Source organism: Cetorhinus maximus, chromosome 22 (genome assembly GCF_964194155.1).
Source record: "Cetorhinus maximus chromosome 22, sCetMax3.hap1.1, whole genome shotgun sequence".
NCBI lineage: Eukaryota > Metazoa > Chordata > Chondrichthyes > Lamniformes > Cetorhinidae > Cetorhinus > Cetorhinus maximus.
Window position 1 is genome coordinate 56,384,175 of NC_135900.1, and position 24,932 is coordinate 56,409,106.

Sequence of the window (24,932 nt, forward strand, 5' to 3'; positions counted from 1 at the left end):
TTCAGTTAGATCAGTGGAGGCAAAACCCTGAAACGACTTTTGAAACCACAGGCATCTTTCTCGTTGGATAAATCAAAATGGGCTGAATGACCGTCCTCATCCATAATTACCATTTTTCACAACTTCTAGTAAATGATTATAGGGCAGCATTAGCTGGTCACTGGCTTATCTGCTTGCCTGGCAGTATGTGTTAGGATTAAACTCCTGTACTACCTAGATCTCCTCTTCATTCATTTGTGGGTGTACAGATGTGTGTATAACCAACTTTTCAAAAAGTTGGGATATATTGTTTTTGTATGGATTTTCATCAAAAAGCCTTGGATCTTGTGGAATTTGATTAACTTCGAAAAATCTCAGTGCCATACTCGGTAAGTGATAAAATGACGTGTAATTAAAAGAAGTTTTTTTTTCCCCATTGATAAAACTTGCTGCTCACTACTCTTCCAGGAAAGAAAACAAAATCTGCCAAGAGCCCTAGTCTGCAGAAGAACAACCATAGTCCGCAGAAGAAAGCAAGATATGATGTTGCGGGTGAGGATTTTGTAGATTCTTTCTGTCCTGGAATCTATGGGCTACATTTCCCATACGGTGAAACAGAAAGTGTGTGTAATGGTAAAACAAGAATGGTGTACCACAGTCACCTTTCTTTCCTGTTACTGTGTTCTTTTAGCGCTATACTACCTTAGAATTTCTGTTAAAATATTAGCTGAAATTACTCGCAAATGTTGGGGGCTAGCAGGTGTGACTGTTACCAGTGAAATTTTTCACTTGGAACAATGTCAAGAATAGAGCAACTTTATTACATTTGCCTCTAAAATAACAACTTGCATGTATATAGCATCATTAACGTAGTTTGAAAAATCCTAAGAAGCTTCACAGAAGCATTAGGAAACAAAATTTGAACCAAATCAAAGCCTTGGGAATTGCAGCTTGGACTATGTACTGCAGACCAATTATGATTCAGTTTAGGGAATTTTTCCTCCCTTTTGTATTTAAAAGGAAAGAACTAAAGAACTCCTGTTTGTGTCACATCTTTCACAACTTCAGGATGTCCTCTGGTGCTTCACAGCCAAAGAAGTATTATTGATATGTTGCTGCTTCTAGAAATTAGTGAACTGTGGCCGCCAATTTACGCATAGCAAGGTCTCACTATGAGCAGTGAGATAAATGGCCAATTCAGTGGGATTAGTTGTGGACTAAATGTGGCCAGGACACTGGGAGAGCTTTCCTGCTCTTCAAATAATTCCACGGGATCTCCCTTACATAGGAAGTAGGAGCAGGAGTAGGCCATTCAACCTGTCACGTCTGCTCCGCCATTCAAACAAATCATGGCTGAGTATCTACCTCTACGACATTTTCCCCCACTATCCCATCTCCCTTAATGTGATTGGTATCCAGAAATCTATCTATTTCTGTCTACAATGTGTTCAATGGTTGAGATTCCACAACCCTCTGGGGAAGAGAATTTCAAAGGTTCACCTTCCTTTGAAGAAATTCCACCTCATCTCAGTCTTAAATGGCCTGCCCCTTATTCTGATTCTAGACTCGCCAGCTAGGGGAAACATCCTATTCACATCTACCCTGTCATGCCCTGTAAGAATTTTTTAAGTTTCAATGAGATCACCTCTCATTCTTCAACTCTAGAGAATACAGGCCCAGCTTCCACAATCTTGCCTCATAACGACAACCCTGCCATCTCAGGGATTAGTCTAATGAACTTTAGTTGCTACTTCCTCTATGGCAAGTATATCCTTCTTTGGATAAGGAGACCAAAACTGCGAATAATACTCCAAGGTGTGGCCTCACCAAGGCTGTATACAATTGTGTAAAAACACCTGTACTCCAATCCCCTTGCAATAAAGGCCAGTTCACATGAATTGAAAACAAATTCTTAAACTGGCCAAATTCAACACCAAATTTATTTCCCAACAGCTCCAGAACCAGGCATTATTAGTCTATGTACTCTGCCCTGGACTGGCCTTGAGCACTCAGCTGAAAGAGAACTAGAATTTGGGGAGAATACCAGTAGATGGTTAGATCACTCCAGAGGCTGGTTGAAGGAGGAAGAATGACAGGATTTGCGGCCTCCCCCTCCAATCTGTTATCTAGACATGGGCTTATGTCCTAACCTAAGGGAGGGAGGGATCTTCACCTGGAGGAATAAACATTTAAATATCACGCTCCTCTTGTAGGGAGATGAAAGTTCTAACTCCCATCACTGCAGTGGATTACTCTGATAATCCAGGGTAGGATTCATGCTCCTCAAAGTCAACGTCAGAATATTATGGATAAAAGCTGCCTATTCCCAGCCACAGACACAGTCCAAGATCAAAACATACTCAGCTCATTGGTCAGGTCCAATCGTGACTCAAACCATGGAAGGGATACCCGCAAAACTGATCAAATCAAGTCCGAAAGGACTCTTCAGGAAGTAACCCAAAGGGGATCTCATGGACTAGTTAAACAAATGGAAGTGCAGTGTTTCGGCATGGAAATGAGGATTCTCTGGTAATTCAGAGCGCAATAAAATCAGTGTGCTACAAATGAAACATGTTGCAGTTAATAGCAGAGCTTAGAATTAGTTTGTGCTTGAAAAGGATTATTGGTTGTAAATTTGACCTCCCAACAAGGTGTGCACAGGCACAGAAAATTGTGAAGGATTGTCCAGAAGACTTCCATTGATTCATCCCTGTAAGTGGGTAAAGGAGCATTATATGGAATTGGTAAAATAATGCATCCTGGAGGATGTAAGATATCAGTTGTTGGACTATTTTTACATGAGCTATCTGTGGTGGAGCTGCTCATTTCTGCCATCATTTGGTGAAATAACACTAGCTAGATAAAAAGGATAAGACCTACCATTCTTCTGCACCATTCCTCGTGCCACCCCCCTGCCAAATAAGAGAAGAAAGCAGAAATGAAGGCAGATTAATTAACTTCACTATCGTCATGTCATTTTAACCATGGCGCTGGGAAGAAACACCCTAAACCCACATGCTAAAGGGATGACATCCACAAGGAAAGGCAGACTCCTCAGTCAGGATACTGGCTAAGGAAGCCCTATCAGAATGTGTAGGAAGTTAGATGGAAAAGGAGAAGCAGAACCAATGCCCCATAGATAAGTATCAGCATTTCAAAATCAGTGCAAAACTTGGTGCTTGGTCAGAGGCTACAATGTTTCTGTCAATCATAGGGTCCCCGACAACAGAGGCAGGGACAAAAACATCCTCATGCACAGTCAAGTAGGCAACCCTCAACTGAATTGAAAGGGGTCAGGGGAACTGGTTAAGGCAAACTGATATCCAGATATACTGTATCTCCAAAAGGGATTGGAGGGATTATGGGAATGTGGAGAGGAGTTATGATCTGAGATCCACTGCTCTTCAGGACTATTCTAGAATACATGAAGGAGGACAGTGAAAGCCAATCATCTGTATCTTGGAGATCTCTGATAAATGGAAGTGATTTTACTCTAGTAGATACACAGGCAGAGATGTTTCTGATAAAGAAATAAACAGGATTTGCTACTGAAATAATGGACCATTGATGCTGTTAATGTATCACAGGATCAGTAAAATAACCCAGTTCAAAAAAATGGTTTAATGGATGTAATTCTATGAAATGAGTAGACCTGACCAGGTCAGGTTGACCTGACCAACAAGTCAACAGATGACAGAGACTACCTAAACCAAGCCAGGACACTTGGGGCCAGAATAGCTGTCTGTAAATATCCTAGAGGTAATTGAACTGTGGGTTACTGAGACCGATTTGGAGTCCCATTTATAGGATAAACAGGATTTACCAAGCCTGAGACTTATGCTGAAGAGTGAGCCCTTTAATCATAAATATTGAACACTCCTGCAGCGAGACAATATCCTGTATTGGAAGATGCAAGGGTCATCATAAAAATTCTTGTAACATCTTCAAAGTAATTGAATTGGGAAGGAGTACAACAAACAACTCATCTTCCCAGTAAGGAAGCTAGATGGTGGTTGATGGTAGAATTTCAAGAACACAAAGTAACTAGACCTCTTGGGCTATATTCAATGCCTGTAAAAGGAATTATGATGCGGCAGGTGATATGTGCCAGGTAGACCAAATCCACAAGGGAAACTTGGCCACGCTATCACAACGGTTTTGCAATTTGTATTTATTACGAGAAGACTTGTGCACTGAATTCAGAATTAATGAGTCCACTAACACCTTTAGTGATTTTAAAAATCAAATTAAAACATTTACTAACAAAAGAAAATAATTTAAGCACAAGATTACAGTTATTTGATATTATAACAAATCCCAAATTAACCTCCCAACAACACACACCCTTTAAGGCAACAGTCCAAAATAGATTTTAAATTTAAATAAGCAATCCAGTAAGGTTACCATAGTAACCATTGGACAGTGGAATTCCAAAGGTTTTTAACACAGCTTCAATTACTGGAGCAGCCTTTCTTCTGCAGCGGCTAGAGGCTTTCTACAAGGCTGTTTCACCCAGTATACCTTTCAAGATTTTACGCAGCCACCCCCACATAGCTTTCTATCTTTCTTTTAAAATGTTACTCTTTCATGTGTAAAATCCCATTGTTCTGCATGTCTTTGGAAATTTACTTTTCCCATAATATAAAAATCTTTCATGCCATCATTATGGCCACTTTCCTTTTGGGGAAAAATAAACATAATAACCTTGCCCTATTGATCTTGTTAGTTGTAAACATTACACCATCCCGTTGAAAATCAAACAACCCCTTCACTTACCTAAAAATGCAAATTCCATTCACATCCTCTCTACTGACAATTTTACTCTAGCTCACTCATTAGCATTTCAAATACTCTTTTTATACCTGACTATTCTGACAATTCCAACCTTGCAGTCTATCTGACTCTTAATTCAATTAAATCAGCCACCCACAGAACCATACACAAGCCTACCTTAATATCCCACAATACAATTATGAAAAATATGATAGTTTTGTGATACCTCCATGCTTATGGAAAAATGAACCATCCTAATTCTAAAAGACGGCTTCATTTTCTCAACCCATCTTTCATTACTTACTATACTTAACTAAGTACTTTGTATCAAGAGGTCATTTCAGTCCACTCACCAGGTTTTAAATGTCCAATTTTCTTTGACCGTTAAACTCTTGACAGTGCAACTGCAATTAAATTTTCTCATTCAGCCACATGTATAATCTGTAAATTAAACGGTTGCAGTAATAAACTCCATCTGAACAGTCTTGTGCTTTGGTCTCGACATTTGTCCAGAAATTTTAAAGGATTGTGGTCTGTATAAACAATTGTTTCTGACAAATTGCTTGCAACATAAATCTCAATGCTGCAATATTACCACCTGACCTAGAGTCTTCTTTTCGATGGTTGACTATCTTCCCTGATGTACATCCAGCTTTCTTGAAAATATCCTGTCGGCTTCTCAATTTCAGTTTCATCATCTTGTAACAATACAGCATCAATACCTACATCACTTGCATCAAACACCAACTTGAACTGCTTGGCATAATTAGGTACTGCCAAAACTGGTGTCGTAGTCGACAGTTTTCAAACTGTCACATGCATTCTGACACTCCTGTTTCCATTGAAACTATTAATAATTAGTTCAGTCAATGGAGCAACCACACTACTAAAATTTGGTACAAGCTCTGGTAAAATCTCCGCATGCCCAAAAATCTCAACTTTTCATTTTGTAGTAGGCACTGGGAGATTCACAATGGCTTTTACTTTCAAATCTCTTGGAGCTACCTGACCATGTGCAATGATATGGCCTAGATATGTAACTTGCGCTTTTGCAAATTTGCTCTTAGCCAAGTTCACCACCAAATTAGCTTCTTGCAGTCAATCAAACAGTTCTTTCAGATGTTTTAAATGCTTCTCCACGTTTGACTGGAAACTACCAAGTCGTCAATATAAACAGCACAATTGCTCAGATCTGCAATTACTTTGTCATTCTTTGAAATGTTGCTGGTACATTCTTCATACCAAATGACATGACTTTAAACTGATTTAGTCCACCTGGCGTCACAAAAGCCAATATCTCTCTTTCTCTCTCCGAAAGCAGTACTTGACAATATCCTCTCAGCAAGTCAATCTTTGTAATAAACTTTGCCCCATTTTCTCAATGAAATCTTCCAACCGTAGCATAGGATATGAATCCGCTTTTGTCATTGCATTTACTTTTTGACAATCCAAACACAGCTTTTGTGTTCCATCCGGTTTCAGTACTATCACAGTAGGCGAGGTCCAGTTACTGCACCTAGACTCAATGATGTCATTGCCTTATTGAAATTGACTCACCCACATCTACATCATGTGTAGCTAAATTTGTCCTCCTCAACAAATAGATTTGTATGACTGGAATAGCTTCTCCAAATCACTTTGACACTTGTCTGGAAGGTAACTCAATATTACATTTGAATTTTTAAGCAAACTCTCATTGTCCAATTTGATTAGAGGAAAATCAATTTCATAATCTTTAATTTCCATCTCTTTCTTTTTATCTACCACCATTAATATCTCCTTTTGGTTATCTTCCCTGTTAAAGTACCTTTCAGGCATATTTACATGACACACCCTTTGCTTCTTTCTTCTATCTGGAGTATTTATTAAATAATTTACTACACTCAGTTTCTTCTCAATCCTGTAAGGTCCACTAAACCTTGCCTTTAATGGTTCACCCAATACTGATTACAAAATTAACACCTTTTTCCCAGCAACAAAATTACGAGCTTTGGTTTTCTTATCTGCCTTCGCCTTCAACACCTACTGTGATATCTTTAAATGTTCTTTAGCTGACTCACATGTCCTGTTCAGTCTTTCTCGGAAATTTATCACATAATCCAGGAGAGTAGTTTCCGACTTCTGATCTTTTAACTTCTCCTGAATCGATTTAAGTGGTCCCTTTAATATATTCCCTGAAACCTTCCCTTCCTGTACAATCTTTTCAAAAATAGACCCAGCTAATTGAATATCAGCCAGCTAATTGAATATCCTTATCTTCCTGTTTCAACCTCCGAGTTTGTGATCTAGTTACTGCACAATGTGGAAACGGGATGTTCTTGAGGCAGCACCTTTATTGAATGTACCCCTACAGGCTGCTCAACTACAGTAGGCATCACCAACATGTGACCCAGCTATATCATTACCTAAATTGAGCCCTTGCAATAAGCATTTTTTCCACTACTCCAACAATTTTCCTGTTTTCAACTTTTTAAATATACCTTCCACAATGGAATAGGGTTAGCATCTCTGTGAATTGCACTTATTACCACTTTTTCCTGCAATAATCCCTCTGGACAACAAATATCATTATCCCATAACATTAAGGATTGACTGTCCCCTGTGTCTTAAAATTTTAATATCTTTGCCTGCTCCACCCTGTACACATTGGATTAACTTTCCCCTTACATTCAAAGTCTTAAAACATTTCTGCAACCTGCCCTTCACTCCCCTAGGTAAATTGTGAACATATTCCCACTTCTTTACCTATTACACATTCTTCCTGCCTCACCTGTACACAAACCGCTGGCTTTTCCTGATTCTAGATCTCCGAAGTCACGGTATTCTTACTTCTAGAACTTTCTCCACTCCAGTCACTGCAGTAGGTTTTCCCAGTAGCCTCCAACATTCTGACTTTATGTGCCCTACCTTATTGCAATGAAAACACCTCAGTTTTTGAGTGTTACTTCTACCCTCAGCACCTTCCTTTTTGGTTTGAAGAGAAACTTCCTGAAAATTTCCAGCTGCTCCTTCTTTCATTGATTAACTTCCTTGCTGTCACCTTCCCACTTCCTATCCTTTTCTGATTTTAAGGGTGACAAATAAAGGTTTAGATTTATGAACTAACTCATAATCATCTATCTCTGCTGCTTGCTTAGCCATTACCCCCTGTTCCTCCCCATGAGTTCTCACTACTGAAGGAATTGAATCTTTAAATTCTTGCAAAAGAATTACTTCTCTGAGCTGCATATGTTGTTTCTACCCTTAATGCCCATGTCCACCAGTCAGAATTACTTTGTTTTACTCTCTCAAACTCAATATAAGTTTGTCCAGGCTGTTTCCCATTCTACATGTCTTTGGAAAGTTATTTTTCCCGTAAAATAAAAATCTTTCATGTCATCATTATGGCCTTTTTCCTTTTGGGGAAAAATAATCGTAAAAACTTTGCCTAGTTGTAAACATTACACCATCCCTTTGAAAATCAGATAATCCCTTTACTTATCTAAAAGTGCAAACTCCATTCACACTGTACTTACTGACTCTTCTACTCTAGCTCACTCACTAGCATTTCAAATACCCTTTTTAAACCTGACTCTTATAATTTCAACCTCGTAGTCTCTGACACTGATTCAATTAAATCAGCCACCCAGTGAACCACACAAGCCTATCTTACAATATCCCACAATACTATTATGAAAAATAATAGTTTTGTGACAAAGGAATGATTGCAAGTTTGCCTAGATGCAAATACAAGATCACCATTGATCTAGCAAATGGGTTTTTGGAGCATGCCTCTGGAACTGCAGATTTGCTACAGTTTTCACATTTGAGGGTTGACAGTATCAAAGAATATTTATATCCCAAATGTATTTTAATCCCCAGCAAAATTATTAGTGAGGAAGTTAATACACGGGTATTAGGGGGTTAACCTGTTATGTGGACAGCCTCTGCTTATTGATTATGACCCTGAGGACCATTTGTGAAAGCTGGAAGTGCTTCTACAGGCTCTAATAGATGATGGCTTTGTTAATATTAAATCACATGTTGGGAAATCCACAGTGGATTTCCTTTGATGTTCTCTGACCAGGCATAAATTTTACAATTCAAGCAGAAAGTGCTGAGTATTACCTCCACAAATACTCCTGAAGAGTTACAGGGGATCTCTGATGTTTTGAACTTTGAATTGTATTCATTGATTTTCAATTCTGACAGACAGTCAACAGAAGACAACCACTAGGACCCCCTTTTCTGGGAAAATGCAGATTAAGAAAAAATAGAGAAAATCCAAGGTATGATGGTGAAAGCAGCATTATTTGAAACTAAACTTGTACATTTAATAGCAAAGGTCAGAGTAAGACGATTAACTGTTTACAGCCCTCTAAAAAGACAAAATTGCTGACTCTATTAGGTTTCAGCTTATCCAGCTGCAGCACTTTTATCCAACAGAACACTTTGATTTTAAAGAGAAGCTGCTGATCACTAAGAGCTGAGCTCCAAGATTTATCTGAGACAGGACATTTAATAAGGACTAGGGTATGATGGCTCACCAAGCTGTCACCAAGACAAATATATCAAATTGCAAGGCGTTGAGAAGCAAATAGATTGTCTGGCCCACCATGTTGAGTTACCAAATTTTCAAGTTCTGTCCAACCAGGAGGAATCAAAATGAAATATCCCAAAATTTGAGGTAGCTGCAAAGTGTTCAGCTTCTTAGTACCCATTACCAGCTTCATAAAGTAATCTTCAGTAATGGATTCTGTCAAACGAAAAACTCATGGCATAGATTTATCTGAATGTCATCTTGAAGAAAAGAGGAGAATATACTGGTGGGACTAATCTATAAGCTCCTTAACAGTAGCTGCACTATACAACAGAGTATAAATTGAGAAATAATGTGAGCTTGTAAGAAAGGCACTTCGATAATTGTGGAAGATGTTAATCATCTTAGATTGGACAAATCTACTTGACAAAAGTACCCTTGAGGATGAGTTCGAGTGTATTCGGAACAGTTTCTTAGAACTGGTTGTGGATCAAACCAGGGCACAGGCTATTTTAGATCTAATCATGTGTGATGAGACAGGACTAATGAAACTTTGGGGGAAGTGGTGGAATAGTGGTAATGTCACTAGATTAGTAATCCAGATGACCAGGCATGAGTTCAAATCCCACCACAGCAGCTGGTGGAATTTTAAATTTAATTGAAAGTTGGCCTCGTTGATGGTGACCATGAAACTATGATTGTTGTAAAAACCTATTTGGCTCACTGATGTCCTTTTAGGGAAGAAAATCTGCCATCTTTACCTGGTCTTGCCTATGTGACTCCAGATCCAAAGCAATATGGTTGAATACTCTGAAACAGCCTAGCAAGCCACTCTGATCATAATATTTCACTTGATTAAAATTTCACATTCCGTTTGAGGGTGAGAAGCTTGGGTCTGAAACTAGTGTCTTAAACACAATTTCACAAGTGTGAAGGCAGAGTTGACTAAAGTGGACTGGAAAAATAAATTAAAAGGTAAGACTACAGTGAAGCAGTGGTAGTGTAAGGAGATAGTTCATAACTCTGACCAAAGACATGTATCCCATTGAGGAAAAAAGATTGAGAAGGATCAACCATCTGTGGCTAGCTAGGAAAGTTAAGGATGGTATCAAATTGAAAGAAAAGGCATACAGTGTTATGAAGGGTACTGCACTAGGGTTCATGGTGATTTTGAATTTTATGCTTGAGTTCTCAGACCCATTACTTCAGTCAAGCAGAGGAATCTGAAGAGTATTGAACATATAAAGGAATGGTTGTTGGTGTTGCCACTGTTAACTGTATAGCCAATCCTCGTGCTACTCATTTAATTTGCTCAAGAGATACTGTCTTGGGTTTCCTACTTACCTCAATCTTGGATTGGGTACTGCAATAACAAGGTTATTGTACCATAGGATTTACCCTGAACAACTTCCATTTTACAGAGATCTCTCACCTGAGGAGAACAGGCTTGATTCACAGGGTAGGGTGGGGTGGGGTGCAGTGGCGGTAAGGTACTGCATACGGTTTTGGCCTCATTTAAGGGAGGAAGGATGTTTAGATTGGAGGCTGCTCAGAGAAGGTTCACTAGGCTTGATTCTGACATGAAGGGGTTGTCTTATGAGGAAAGGTTGAGCAGGTTGGGCCTGCACTCATTGGAGTTTTGAAGAACGAAAGGCAATTTTATTGAAACACACAATTCTTAATGGCTTGATAGGTTAGATGCTGAGAATATTTTTTTCACCTTGAATGTAGAACCAGTGGGCATAGTTTTAGAATATGATCTCCATTTAAGATGGAGACAAGGAGGAATTTTTTACCTTATTGGGTCATGAATCTTTGGAATTCTCAATCCCAGAGACCTGTGAGGCATTGAATATGTTCAAAGCTGAGATAGAAAAATATCTGAACTACAGAGTCGTCGAGAGTTATAGAGAGTAGGCAAGAAAATGGAGCTGAGGCCAAGATCAGATCAGCCTTGCCCTTATTGAATGACAGAACAGGCTCGATGGGCCATATGGCTTACTCCTGCTATTATGTTCTCATAGTGAAAGACAGAGGATTAGTATTTCAATTGGATAAAGGTTAGCCCAATTTGCAAAGATGAAAGCACTTGAAATTGACCTGGAATGGACTACACTAATCCACAGGGAACTGACTTGGTGACAAGACTCTAAGTTTTGTACCTAGATTCGTACTGAAGTTATCCGATGCGCAGTTAGGGGCAAAGCTATAAAATATGAGAATCGTAGGAAAAGACTGAAAATTAGTCAGCTGATGTTACTGTGATCCACACAAAATGTGTAATCAGCAAGGACGATGATGGAAACCACTGGCTCATCAAGACACTCATGTCACTATGAGTTCAGATCTGGCAGTGAGTAGTGGCATACGGAGATCTTCAAATCTGTAGTGGATTGTTTGGTAAAAGATGATTCTGAGATAAGGATTGTGACCATACTCCACTCTTGACAATGGATCTGGGTACACTGGAGAAGTTATGAGGGAAATAATGGCAATGGGTAACCTTCTCGTTCTCTCTCCTCTACCCCCTCAACTTTCCAGTCTACCTTAACTGCGGAAGCTTTCAGTCCACCTTAACAGCTGAAGCTGCACACTTCACAGCAGTTTCTGCTGAGTGTTTTCGCTCTTTCGCTCTGCCTTTCCTAAGGTTATTATTTTAGCCCTAGCAATCCTGTCCATTCTGGATTCTTATGGCCTTCCGCAGCCCTGTGACAGTTACTTTAATCACTACCTAAGCATAATTCTGGGTTCCTACAGCAACCCCTCAACCTGTGACTAATACTTGCATAGGACATTGCCAGTTGACACGTGCAAACTTGCTAGCAAGTGCCCTACTCCTAAATCTCTCCTGACAAATGCCCTCCAGCAAGTGACAAATGCTAACCCCTGGTAAGTGTAAAGACCTCAGTGATGCGTCATTATTTTAATACCCTTTTCGCAGGTAACTTTGCAAAATTTACCCCAAGTACATGCACCTGTGTCAATGCAACTAATGATTTCTAACTAAATATTTGTAACTTTTGATCAATGGGAAGAGTGCTCCTAGCTTCCTCATAACAATCAATTTATAACTGTTAACCGGAGGTACATGGATTATCTAGTCTTCAGGCCCCTTCCTGGCCAATGAGCATCGTAGTTTTTGCTTCTTTCTGCTAAGCTGGACTTGCTGAACCCAAATGTGTCCTAGCCATAACTTCAGTTCACTCCAAAGGACCCACGTATTCATTCTTCAAACTACATTACAATATTTGGCACTTAGAGATGTCAACTTTAAAGCTTTCTTAACAACATAGCTTAAAATCCACAAATCATCCCAATAATGCATACATATTAAGACTTTTCATCACTAAGTTTATGTATAGTACATTTTGAGAATTTAAGGTTCACTAATTACACAAATGTGCAAATGCAGTGAAGTCTACCAACAGTTTCAGAGCAGAAACAAATGGAGGACCAAAAGGAATCGGATCAACTGGAAGCACCTTGGGACACTGGGCTGGAATTCAAAGACGGAGGTGAAACCTTGAAAGATCATTCCACCCGTGAAAGGAAGAGTACTGACTCATTACAACAGGGAATCAAAACTTTAATATTGTATGAAGAAAAAGTGTGTTTGAACTTGGACATGTGGATTTGGGGGGAAAAATCTAGTAAAGGAACTGATCTGGAAAGAAAGTGAAACTTTAAAGGTGGTGCAGGAGCAAAAGGACACATCTTGCCTGGCAAGCTGCTAAGGCTGTTAAAGCACACAGCATGCTAGGCTTTATAAAGTTGGGGTATAGAGTATTACACTTGCCTGGATGAGTGCAGCTCCAGCAACACTCAAGCAGCTTGACACCATCCAGGACAAAGCAGCCTGCTTGTTTGGCACCCCTTCCACAAACATTCACTCCCTCCACCACCAACACACAGTAGCAGCAGTGTGTACCATCTACAAGATGCACTGCAGAAACTCAAGTTTCCTTTGCCATCACCTTCCAAGCCCGTGACCTCTATGACTTTGAAGAACAAGGGCAGCAGATACATGGGACCACCATCCCCTGCAAGTTCCCCTCCAAGCCACACAATTCTGACTTGGTATTACTGTTCCTTCACTGTCGCTTCCTAACAGCACTATATGTGTACTACACTACATGGTCTGCAGCGATTCAGGTATCCACCACCACCTCAAGTGCAATAAGTGCTGGCCCAGCCGGCAATAAGTGCTGGCCCAGCCGGCAATAAGTGCTGGCCCAGCCGGCAATAAGTGCTGGCCCAGCCGGCAATAAGTGCTGGCCCAGCCGGCAATAAGTGCTGGCCCAGCCGGCAATAAGTGCTGGCCCAGCCGGCAATAAGTGCTGGCCCAGCCGGCAATAAGTGCTGGCCCAGCCGGCAATAAGTGCTGGCCCAGCCGGCAATAAGTGCTGGCCCAGCCGGCAATAAGTGCTGGCCCAGCCGGCAATAAGTGCTGGCCCAGCCGGCAATAAGTGCTGGCCCAGCCGGCAATAAGTGCTGGCCCAGCCGGCAATAAGTGCTGGCCCAGCCGGCAATAAGTGCTGGCCCAGCCGGCAATAAGTGCTGGCCCAGCCGGCAATAAGTGCTGGCCCAGCCGGCAATAAGTGCTGGCCCAGCCGGCAATAAGTGCTGGCCCAGCCGGCAATGCCCAATCAGCTGAAAATGCAGCAAACCTGACAATAATAGCAGGAAATCAAAAAGAACACAAAATATGAAGGTGGTGTCTTGAGGTAGAGGCGCTAACAGTTGTTTAGAATATTTATGGGATAAACTATGATTATAGTGATGGATTTCCCCAACCCGTTAGCTGGAACCTTGGGGGGTGATCCCATTTTTCTTTGTTTGTCAATAAGCATGATAGGACATAAAGTGAGGCAAACTGAACATTGATTGGAAAGAGTCTGCTGAGGATTATTTCAGGTTCATATGCTAGAATTGGGAATGGCCTTAGTTGCGACCATGATAATTAGAATGCTTGCAGTGGGATTCATTATCATCCAACATAGTTGGAAAATGAAATTGCCATATTCCAATGGATAAAGGACATGATCTTGGATGGAGAGCATATGAAATGTGTATAACTGGTACTTCAAACGAAGTGGGAATAGTTGAGAAGAAAACTATGAAATTATTTTCTGGAATAATGGAGCTTTATACCAACAACAACTTATATTTATAATACCTTTTAATGTAGTAAAATGACCCAAGGTGCTTTATTGGAGAGTTAGCAAGCAAAATTTGACACCAGGCCACCAAATGATATTAGGACAGCAAAATGGGTAGGGCTTAAGAGACTTCTTAAGGTGACAGAGGTAGAAAGATGGGAAGGTTTAGGGTGGGTAGTAATTCCAGGGCTTGAGGCTGTGGTGGCTGAAGTAACCACGGCCACTTGTGGAGCAAATAGAATCAGATGTGCAAGATGCCAGAATCGGTGGAGTTTTTCACTCATTTTCTAGGATGTGGGTGTTGCTGGCTAGGCCAGCATTGATTGCCTGTCCATAATTGCCCTTGAGAGGTGGTGGTGAGCTGCCTTCTTGAACCGCTACAGTCCAGGTGGTAAAGCAACACCCATAGTGCTGTTAGGGAGGGAGTTCCAGGATTTTGACCCAGTGACAGTGAAGGAACAGTGATATAGCTCCAAGTTAAGATGGTAAGTGGCTTGGAGGGGAACTTCCAGATGGTGGTGTTCCCATGTATCTGCTACCCTTGCCCTTCTAGATGGTAGTGGTCGTGGGTTTGGAAGGTGCTGTCGAAGGATGCTTGGTGAGTTCCTGCAACTGTGCCTCGGTGGTGGAGGGAGTGAATGTTTGTGGAAGGGGTGCCAATTAAGTGGGCTGCTTTGCCCTGGATGGATCACACTCATGACTTGTGCCTTGCAGATGATGGCCATGCTTTAGGGAGTCAGGAGGTAAGTTACTCACCGCAGGATTCCTAGCCTTTGACCTCATATATGGCTAGTCCATTCAGTTTCTGGCCAATGGTAACACCCAGGATGTTGACAGTGGGAGATTCAGTGATGGTAATGCCATTGAATGTCATGGGGTGATGGTTAGATTCTCTCTTGTTGGAGATGACCATTGCCTGGCACTTGTGTGGTGGGAATGTTACTTGCCACTTGGCAGTCTGGGCCTGGATATTGTCCAGGTTTTGCTGCATTTGGACATGGACTGTTTTGGTATCTGAGTCGTTGTGAATGGTGCTGAGCGTTGCGCAATCATCAGTAAACATCCCCACTTCTGACCTTATGCTGAAAGAAAGGTCATTGATGAAGCAGCTGAAGATGGTTGGGCCTAGGACTCTACCCTGAGGAACTCCTGTGGTGATGTCCTGGAACTGAGGTGATTGACCTCCAACAACCACAACCATCTTCCTTTCCTAGGGGTGTGACTCCAACCAGTGGAGATTTTTCCCCCCCCCTGATTCCTGTTGACTCCAGTTTTACTAGGGCTGCTTGATACCACACTCGATCAAGTGCTGACTTGATGTCAAGGGCAGTCACTCTCACCTCTGGAGTTCAGCCCTTTTGTCCATGTTTGAACCAAGGCTGTAATGAGGTCAGGAGCTGAGTGGCCCCGGACTGACCCAGACTGAGCATCAGTGAGCAGGCTATTGTGAAACAAGTGCTGCTTGATAGCACTGTTGATGACACCTTCCATCACTTTATTGGTGTTAGAGAATAGACTGATGGGGCAGTAATTTGCCGGGTTGAATTTGTCCTACATTTTATGCACAGGGCATACCTGGACAATTTTCCACATTGCCGGTTAGATGCCAGTGTTGTAGCTGTACTGGAACAGCTTGCCTAGGGGCATGGCAAGTTCTGGATCACAAGTCTTGCGTACTATTGCTGGAATAGTGTCAAGGCCCATAGCCTTTTAGGTATCCAGTGCCTTCAGCCATTTCTTGATATCATGTGGAGTGAATCAAATTGGCTGAAGACTGGCAGCTGTGATGCTGGGGACTTCTGGAGGAGGCCAAGATGGATTATCCACTCAGCACTTCTGGCTGAAGATTGTTGCAAATTCTTCAGCTTTATCTGTTGCACTGATGTGCTAGGCTCCCCCATCATTGAGGATGGGGGTATTTGTGGAGCCTCCTCTTCCAGTGAGTTGTTTAATTGTCCACCACCTTTCATGACTGGATGTGGCAGGACTGCAGAGCTTAGATCTGATCCGTTGGTTGCAGGATCACTTACCTCTGTCTATCATTTGCTGCTTATACTGTTTGGCACGCAAGTAGTCCTGTGTTGTTGCTTTCCTGGTGGACACCTCATTTCAGGTGTGCCTGGTGCTGCTCCTGCACTCTTCTTTGAAGTGCAGAGACCTTGGTAGGTTCTAGGGCTGGAAGAGGTTAGAGAATGAAGGGGTAAGGCCATGGAAATATTTTTAAAAGGGGGATGACTAATTTAAAATTGAGGTGTTGGTGTACCAAGAGCCAATGTAACTCAGCTGAGCATTGGGGTAATAGTGAACTGGACTTGGGAATTAGGATATGGTCAGCAGAGGTTTATGAAACCACAGATGAGCTGTGGCAGGATGGATTCAAGTGTCATGTGAGTAGACTGGTTTGGTGATTGAGTGGATATATAATCAAAAGCTCAGCTCAAGATCAAATACAACACCAAGTTTACAAACGATCTGGATCTGCCTCGCATTTATCAGGGAGAAGAGTCAGTGGTTAGGGAATGGTGTTTGTGATTGGCACAGCAGACAATGACTTCCAGTCTTCCCAATATTTAGTTGGAGGAAATCTCTGCTCATCTAGTTCCAGATGTTGGACATCATTTGAACATGGCAAATAAACACAAGCATGTCGAAAGACAACAAAGAATCATAGTATGGCCATTGAGTGAACTCATAATTTCATTACTGCTGTAGGTTAATGGTAGTTCAATTTGAGAAAAAGAATCTGGTAATGGCATCCAAAGGTAGAAATATACCTCTTGTAGAATATTGAGATTCTAAAAATGCTAACCTTAAGTGTTGTTTTAAAGCATTAAAGAAGGAAATGGACGACTAGGATCTTTGTTGGGTAACAAAATGGGACAAATTATGGTTCTCATAATAGTTGGACATTGTGTGTTTCAGTTCCACCTGTGGTATTTTATCTATTTCTCTAGGCTGATTGCATGGAGAGTTTGACAGAAAGTCCGAGGGATCATGACACAAAACATCCAAGAAAGTAAAACTTCAGTTCAGAATAAAGCTTGATCTGTAATATTTTTGTTTGACTTGGTTGTTTTTTTGATCTAGAAGGCTTACTGAGATTGGAGAAGGTGTTGGATTATGTTAAAACCCACTTCTAATTAATGCATCATGTGTCAAGAACTTATTCCACCAATACCAACTACTTGTGCTGAACACACTAATTAGATGTGGTTAAACTTTTCCATACAAGTCAAAATGAATGGAAAGTTACATGAAATTAACGCAGATGATCAGTTGATCCTTGAGGAATTTTGAACTAAAACTGCTGTCATGTTCCCAATTTGGGTACTGTGGATCAGTGAAACATTTGCCTATTCCTGAGGAGTATAATATTAAACTGAAATTAAGGGGTCCATACTTGGAACATTTAATTTTCTCTTGAATTTAACAAAATCACAAATGACATTGCAAATGTCCTGGTTAGAATCTGATAGTTAACTTATCAGAGTGTGGTGTTTGGTTAGAGGAAGTAAACTTGTAATGAAAAATGCAATGTTAAGCCAATGAGCCAGCAACTTGCTTCTTCATGATTTATACAAACATATGAGCTAGGAGGAGGAGTAGGCAGTACAGCCTCTAGAGCCTGCTCTGCCATTTGACACGATCATCACAGATCTGATTGTTTTGAAAAACATATGGCTGTGGTTTAGGATAAACTGGTTCAAAACTGCCAATAAGAATCTATTGAAAAAAGTAGTCAGGATTGATTTGCTGTAATAATGAATCATTGACTGCTTGGCAAACATTAGACCGGTGAGCTGATTTATTTTGGTTATATTGCTGTTGCAAGTAAACTTCTGTTATGTGCCTGCCTTTGTTGAACTAAGTCACATGAAGTGAAATTTATATGTAGAGAAATATGATATTAAATAAGCAGGGTATTTAGTAAATTATATACCTACTAGTGTTTACTGTGTTCTAGCCTAAGGCATGACTCCCTTGCTCTGGCTAGTAATCCAGCCTAAACTGCTAGAGATAGTGATCTGTAGGGAGGTGCTTGAGGTATTCTGGACCAGGGCATTTCTATCTGACCTGAAAACATCCTGTATTTCAAAATTAAGTTTAAGAAGTATTTTTTTCCAAACAGTTCTGCTATCATTCTACGAAATCTGCGTATCATTTTGTGATGTGTTGAGATTTTAAACTATGCTGTTATGTGTGGACCTTGGTGGAATGTTTGTTTAACAATGCTACTGTTGAACGTAGCAAATTCAAACAGGAGACCTGGATTAATTTCCTGGAGATAATGCGAGATATGTTGAAATTCAATGGGTGATGAGTCAATTCTATAATGTTATGGTACTCAAGATAACTTGAGGGAGTAATTGACTTTTCTCAACCCGAGAAAATATCTACACCGGACTCAAATTTCTAACTATTGCTTCTGGCAGCCCCTGGGGAGGATACAGTGGTGAGTCTTGTTTTGAATTATTTATAAATATACAGCTCCGAATAACCCGCAGCTTTTGACATTCAGGATCAGCCTCATTGCTGCAATAAAAACAAAATACTGCAGATGTGGGAAATCTAAAATAGAAACAGAAAATACTGGAAAATCTCAGGTCTGGCAGCATCTGTGGAGAGAGAAACCAAATTAACGTTTCTTGTTCAGAGCTGAAGGGAAGTGGATATGTGATGGATTTTATAATGCAGAGAGGGGGGTGGAGCAAAAAAGGACAGGGCTAAGTGGGAGCTCAGGAGAGATTTGACACAAGACAAAGTGAGTGGTAATGATAGTGTTTAAGACTAAGGAAGGTCTCCAAGAAAAGGAATTTGTGGAATGTCTACGAGATGGCTTTTTGGAGCAGCTTGTGGTGGAGCCCACTAGGGAACAGGCAATTCTAGATTTAGTGATGTGTAATGAGGCAGATTTGATAAGAGAGCTTAAGGTGAAGGAACCCTTAGGAGGAAGTGACCATAATATGATAGAATTTACTCTGCAATTTGAGAGGAAAAAGCTGGAATCAGATGTAACGGTATTACAGTTGAATAAAAGCAACTACAGAGGCATGAGGGAGGAGCTGGCCAGAATTGACTGGGAGATGAGCCTAGCAGGAAAGACAGTGGAACAGCAATGGCAGGAGTTTCTGGGAGTAATTTGGGAGACACAGCAAAAATTCATCCCTAGGAAGAAGAAGCATACTAAAGGGAGGACGAGGCAACCGTGGTTGACAAGGGAAGTCAGGGACAGCATAAAAGCTAAAGAGAAAACATACAATGCAGCGAAGAGCAGTGGGAACCCAAGGGATTGGGAAGCCTACAAAGACCAACAGAGGACAACTCAAAAAGAAATAAGGAGGGAGAAGATTAAATATGAGGGTAAACTAGCCAGTAATATAAAAGAAGATTGCAAGATTTTTTTTTAGATATATAAAGGGTAAGAGAGAGGCAAAAGTAGACATTGGGCCGCTGGAAAATGACGCTGGAGAAGTAGTAGTGGGGAACAAAGAAATGGCAGAGGAACTGAATAGGTACTTTGCGTCAGTCTTCACAGTGGAAGACACAAGTGACATCCCCAAAGTTCAAGAGAGTCAGGGGGCAGAGGTGAGTATGGTGGCCATTCCCAAGGAGAAGGTGCTAGGAAAACTGAAAGGTCTGAAGGTGGATAAATCACCTGGACCAGATGGATTACACCCCAGAGTTCTGAAGTAGATAGCTGAAGAGATAGTGGAGGCGTTAGTGGTGATCTTTCAGGAATCAGGGAGGGTCCCAGAGGACTGGAAAATCGCTAATGTAACCCCCCCTGTTTAAGAAGGGAGTGAGGCAAAAGACAGGAAATTACAGGCCGATTAGCCTGACCTCGGTGGTTGGTAAGATTTTAGAGTCCATTATTAAGGATGAGTTTTCAGAATACTTGGAAGTGCATGGTAAAATCGGGCAAAGTCAGCATGGTTTCATCAAGGGGAGGTCATGCCTGACAAATCTGTTAGAATTCTTTGAGGAGGTAACGAGCAGGTTAGACAAAGGAGAGCCAATGGATGTTATCTACTTGGACTTCCAGAAGGCCTTTGACAAGGTGCCACACAGGAGGCTGCTCAGTAAGATAAGAGCCCATGGTGTTAGAGGCAAGGTACTAGCATGGATAGAAGATTGGCTGTCTGGCAGGAGGCAGAGAGTGGGGATAAGGGGGTCCTTCTCAGGATGGCGCCCAGTGACTAGTGGAGTTCCTCAGGGGTCAGTGTTGGGACCACAATTTTTCACTTTATACATTAATGATCTAGATGAAGGAACTGAGAGCATCCTGGCTAAGTTTGCAGATGATACAAAGATAGGTGGAGGGACAGGTAGTATTGAGGAGGCGGGGAGGCTGCAGAAGAATTTGGACAGGTTAGGAGAATGGGCAAAGAAGTGGCAGATGGAGTACAATGTGGGGAAGTGTGAGGTCATGCACTTTGGTAGGAAGAATAGAGGCATAGACTATTTTCTAAATGGGGAGAGAATTCAGAAGTCTGGAGTGCAAAGGGACTTGGGAGTCCTAGTCCAGGATTCTCTTCAGGTTAACTTGCAGGTTGAGTCGGTAGTTAGGAAGGCAAATGCAATGTTGGCATTTATTTCGAGAGGACTAGAATATAAAAGCAGGGATGTGCTGCTGAGGCTTTATAAGGCTCTGGTCGGACCACATTTAGAATATTGTGAGCAATTTTGGGCCCCGTATCTCAGGAAGGATGTGCTGGCCCTGGAGAGGGTCCAGAGGAGGTTCACAAAAACGATCCCAGGAATGAAAGGCTTAACATATAAGGAACGTTTGAGGACTCTGCGTCTATACTCGATGGAGTTTAGAAGGATGAGGGGGGGATCTGATTGAAATTTACAGAATACTGAGAGGCCTGAATAGAGTGGATGTGGGGAAGATGTTTCCATTAGTAGGAGAGACTAGGACCCGAGAGCACAGCCTCGGAGTAAAGGGAAGACCTTTTAGAACAGAGATGAGGAGAAACTTCTTTAGCCAGAGAGTGGTGAATCTATGGAATTCATTGCCACAGAAGGCCAGGTCATTGAGTGTATTTAAGACCGAGATAGATAGGTTCTTGATTGGTATGGGGATCAAAGGTTACAGGGAGAAGGCGGGAAAATGGGGTTGAGAAACTTATCAGCCATGATTGAATGGCGGAGCAGACTCAATGGGCCGAATGGCCTAATTTCTGCTCCTATGTCTTATGGTCTTAATGCTCTTGTGCTCGAGAGTCTCTCTTGTTTCTCGGTGACCAGAATGGATGTATTAGTTTAGATGTGGTCCAACACTGGCGCACTATACAATTTGATCATGAATCCCTCTAACTCATGTTCTATCGGTTTGACATTTTAATATTTTATTGCTTTGCTGATTCCTCTACTGTGTTGATCGGACATTTTGAGCATTGAATTTACCTAAGATGACTCTTGTCATAATGTTGAAATAGCTAGCAATGAAATGTAGTTAGCTTCATCCGTTTTCCTTATGTACTGATTAAATTTCATCTGCTATTTCTCTGCTTACGTAAGCTGTCCAACTTGTTTTGTCGTTTCTCAGCTGCTTCCTCTGATTGCACTGCCCTGCCTAGTTTGTTATTACCTGAAGACTTGAATTTCTCAACGAACCCAGGCTGTCTGGCTCTTCTCTGCATACATGCTCACAAATCCCACAGAATATCTTGCTTCAAAGCCTTGGGACGTTTTTCTGTAAATCAAGATAAGGCTTGCATGTTGATAGCTAAAGGGTCCGCCTCTTGTTCCATTTTTAATAATGCTACCTTCCAATCTATTGGAAGATTTAACTGATTAAAGTGAGCTTTGAAAGATAATGGTGAAAGTATTTGCAATCACCACGAATAACCCAAGGGGGAGGTGGTGGCATAGTGGTATTGTCACTGGACTGATGATCCAGAGATCCAGGGTAATGCTCTGGTGGAATTTGAATTGAATAAAATTTGATGATGACCATGAAACCATTGCTGATTGTCGTAAAAATCCATCTTCCATCATAGGTTTACTAATGTCCTTTAGGGAAGGAAATCTGCCATCGTTACCTGGTCTGGCTCCAGACCCACAGCAATGTGGTTGACTCTTTAAAAATAAATGCCTTCTAAACAAGGGCAATTAGGGATGGGCAATAAATGCTGGCCTAGCCAGTGATGCCCAGATTCCATGAATGAATAATAAAAAAAAATGTAAATATTTAAAAACCAGCACCTTGTTCACCTTCAACTGCAGCATGACTTCCAAAGGATTTCCAGCGTGTTTTCTCCCTTGCACACTCCACACCACTAGAATGTTCTTCATCCTTTTTCAATAAGAAGTTAAAAAAAAATTAGTAATTCTGTGTTATGATCCTAGCTGAGATTACGCCTGCACAAGCCTGATCCCAGAGAGGAACCCAGATCCTAACTTTTTATTTTTGTTGCTTAGATAAATGGAGAGAGGCTACTGAACAGAGTCACTGGAGTCAGCTCATGAACTTTTAATAAAAGCACAAAACATTTATTTAATACGAAAAGATGAATGATTTTATAATACACCTTCACCCACAACTATACCTTTACAGATTATATACATATTTGTAAGGATAACATGAGTTACAAAAGCTATCTTATACTCTAATATTCACAGTAAGTACACAGTCCATGTAAACCACTTGGCACCCTGTGGTCAGGCACACCACACTCTGAAACCAAGTGACAAATGCCATCCCACACAGGTGCTATGGATCTCTCCGCAGACACTTATCACGCCATGTGCCAATCGGTCTCACCGAACTCCGTTTTTCACATGAGGGTTTTCATTCTCCACTCTCCAAGTACTCACTTTGGAATCTTCTCCCAAACCAATGCTTGCTTTCAGACACCTTCCTCCAGGGTCTCGAACTTGCCTTCCAATATTCCGCTCTCCTGGTGGGTCACCATATGTATTCAAGCTGTCTTCCTCACACTTTCTCTCACCGACTCAGCCGTCAACAGTACCACTGCTTCACATGTCCATAGCAAAGAGATACAGACCTTCAGTTGCCTCTTTGGATCTTCTGGCCTCTTGTAAACTTTTATCTCTTTAAGCTTGAAGTTTTAAACTTGAAGCTTGGAGCCTTTCTCTGCCCCTCACTCTTAACTTCATTAACGTCTTTTCCCAGGCTCCTGTCCTTCCTTTGATTAGAAGGTCTCCTAGTGACTTTCTCCTGTTCTACTCCCCTAGATCTTGGGACTGGCAATCTGTCCCCTTTGCTCCAGTCTCTCCTGGCAGCTACTTTCAAAACCGACTGAACTCAAATAGCTTCCAAATCAAACTGTTGTTTCTAGTTTCTTGTGTGTGTCTGTCTGTGGGAGGGACCTGCCTCTCTTGGATCCCTGTTGCTAGACAACAGCCCAGTTCCTCTACCCTTATTTAACTTAGCTGCAACAGTCATAAAAATCTCATTAGAAAGGTAAGCACCTTTTAAAGTGAAACTAAAACTCAATTTGACCTTTCTTAACACAACAAATACAGAAATACAAATTAAGCTTAAACTTTAAAGCTAAAACTCATTCCTAATACCTACAAATACGAATTTAACTTAATTAAACTATCTCTAATTCCCACATCTGCCTCTTCCCTGTCCTCAGACAAGCCTCATCACTACTAATGATAAATGGTCCAAAGTCCCGCTATACTCTTCTCTTGCCACTGTTACAAACCCATCATTTATATTGAAAATGACTTTATTGAGTGGGCTATAATCTGAGGATAAGTTTTTAAAAAGAGTGACGACAACATTAAATGAACTGAACAGCAGTTCTTAGGATGGCCGAACACTTACATAACTCGCCATTCTGCAAGCTTGTGCCCTATGACCAGACAAACGTCGCAGGCAGTGTCTTCAGTGTGAACCAAGCAGCCGTCAAGCCTTTAAATTGTCTCATTGCAGAATCTAGAAAAAAAAACATCAAACATGGCCTGAAACCGTCCAACACATCAACAACAAGATCCCTATATGATTCACTTTTGGACACCCTTAAACAATTTAACCTACCCTCCCTCCTTGTAACTTACTTCTCTGTGTGTTTGACTCTCTTGGATGCATGTGAGAGTTGGATTTTTTTTGATACATTGGATGTTAAGTACAATGAATACTACTTTCTTTCTTTAAAACTTATGAGAAAACCTGTGTGTCTTACAGTCGCAGCACTTAAAATCGGTAAGCAAATAAAAATAACAACTCATTGTCCTTTCTTCACTGTGACATACTGTCACTTTTACATTATGTAAATGTAAGTTTCCTAATGGAGTCAGTTTCTGTTGTTGTCCCGTTTGTACTGGATAATGTATTTTATTATGTTAAGGAAGCTGCATATGTAAAGTTCTCAATTTGACTTTAAAGCAAATTTTGTGTAAGTGCAATTGATGCAAGTGATATTACGATTTATGGGGAGATGGTGGCATAGTGGTAATGTCACTGGACTAATAATCCAGAGGTCCAAGCTAATATGCTGGAGTCATGGGTTCAAATCCCACCA

General features: G+C 41.1%; 1 protein-coding gene across 5 annotated transcripts in view; it reads left to right on the forward strand.

The window, feature by feature from the left end:
- LOC144696719 (uncharacterized) overlaps nucleotides 1-24,932 on the forward strand; it is a 132,954-nt gene that overhangs the window by 70,314 nt on the left and 37,708 nt on the right. For 2 of the 5 annotated variants that reach the window (XM_078568361.1, XM_078568362.1), the window contains exon 5: nucleotides 448-531. In XM_078568361.1, coding sequence (XP_078424487.1) covers nucleotides 448-531 — 84 coding nt within the window. Of the gene's footprint in view, nucleotides 1-447; nucleotides 532-8,943; nucleotides 9,021-17,384; nucleotides 17,626-24,932 lie in introns of those variants that run through there. The other 3 variants (XM_078568364.1, XM_078568363.1, XM_078568366.1) reach the window with 3 other exon arrangements.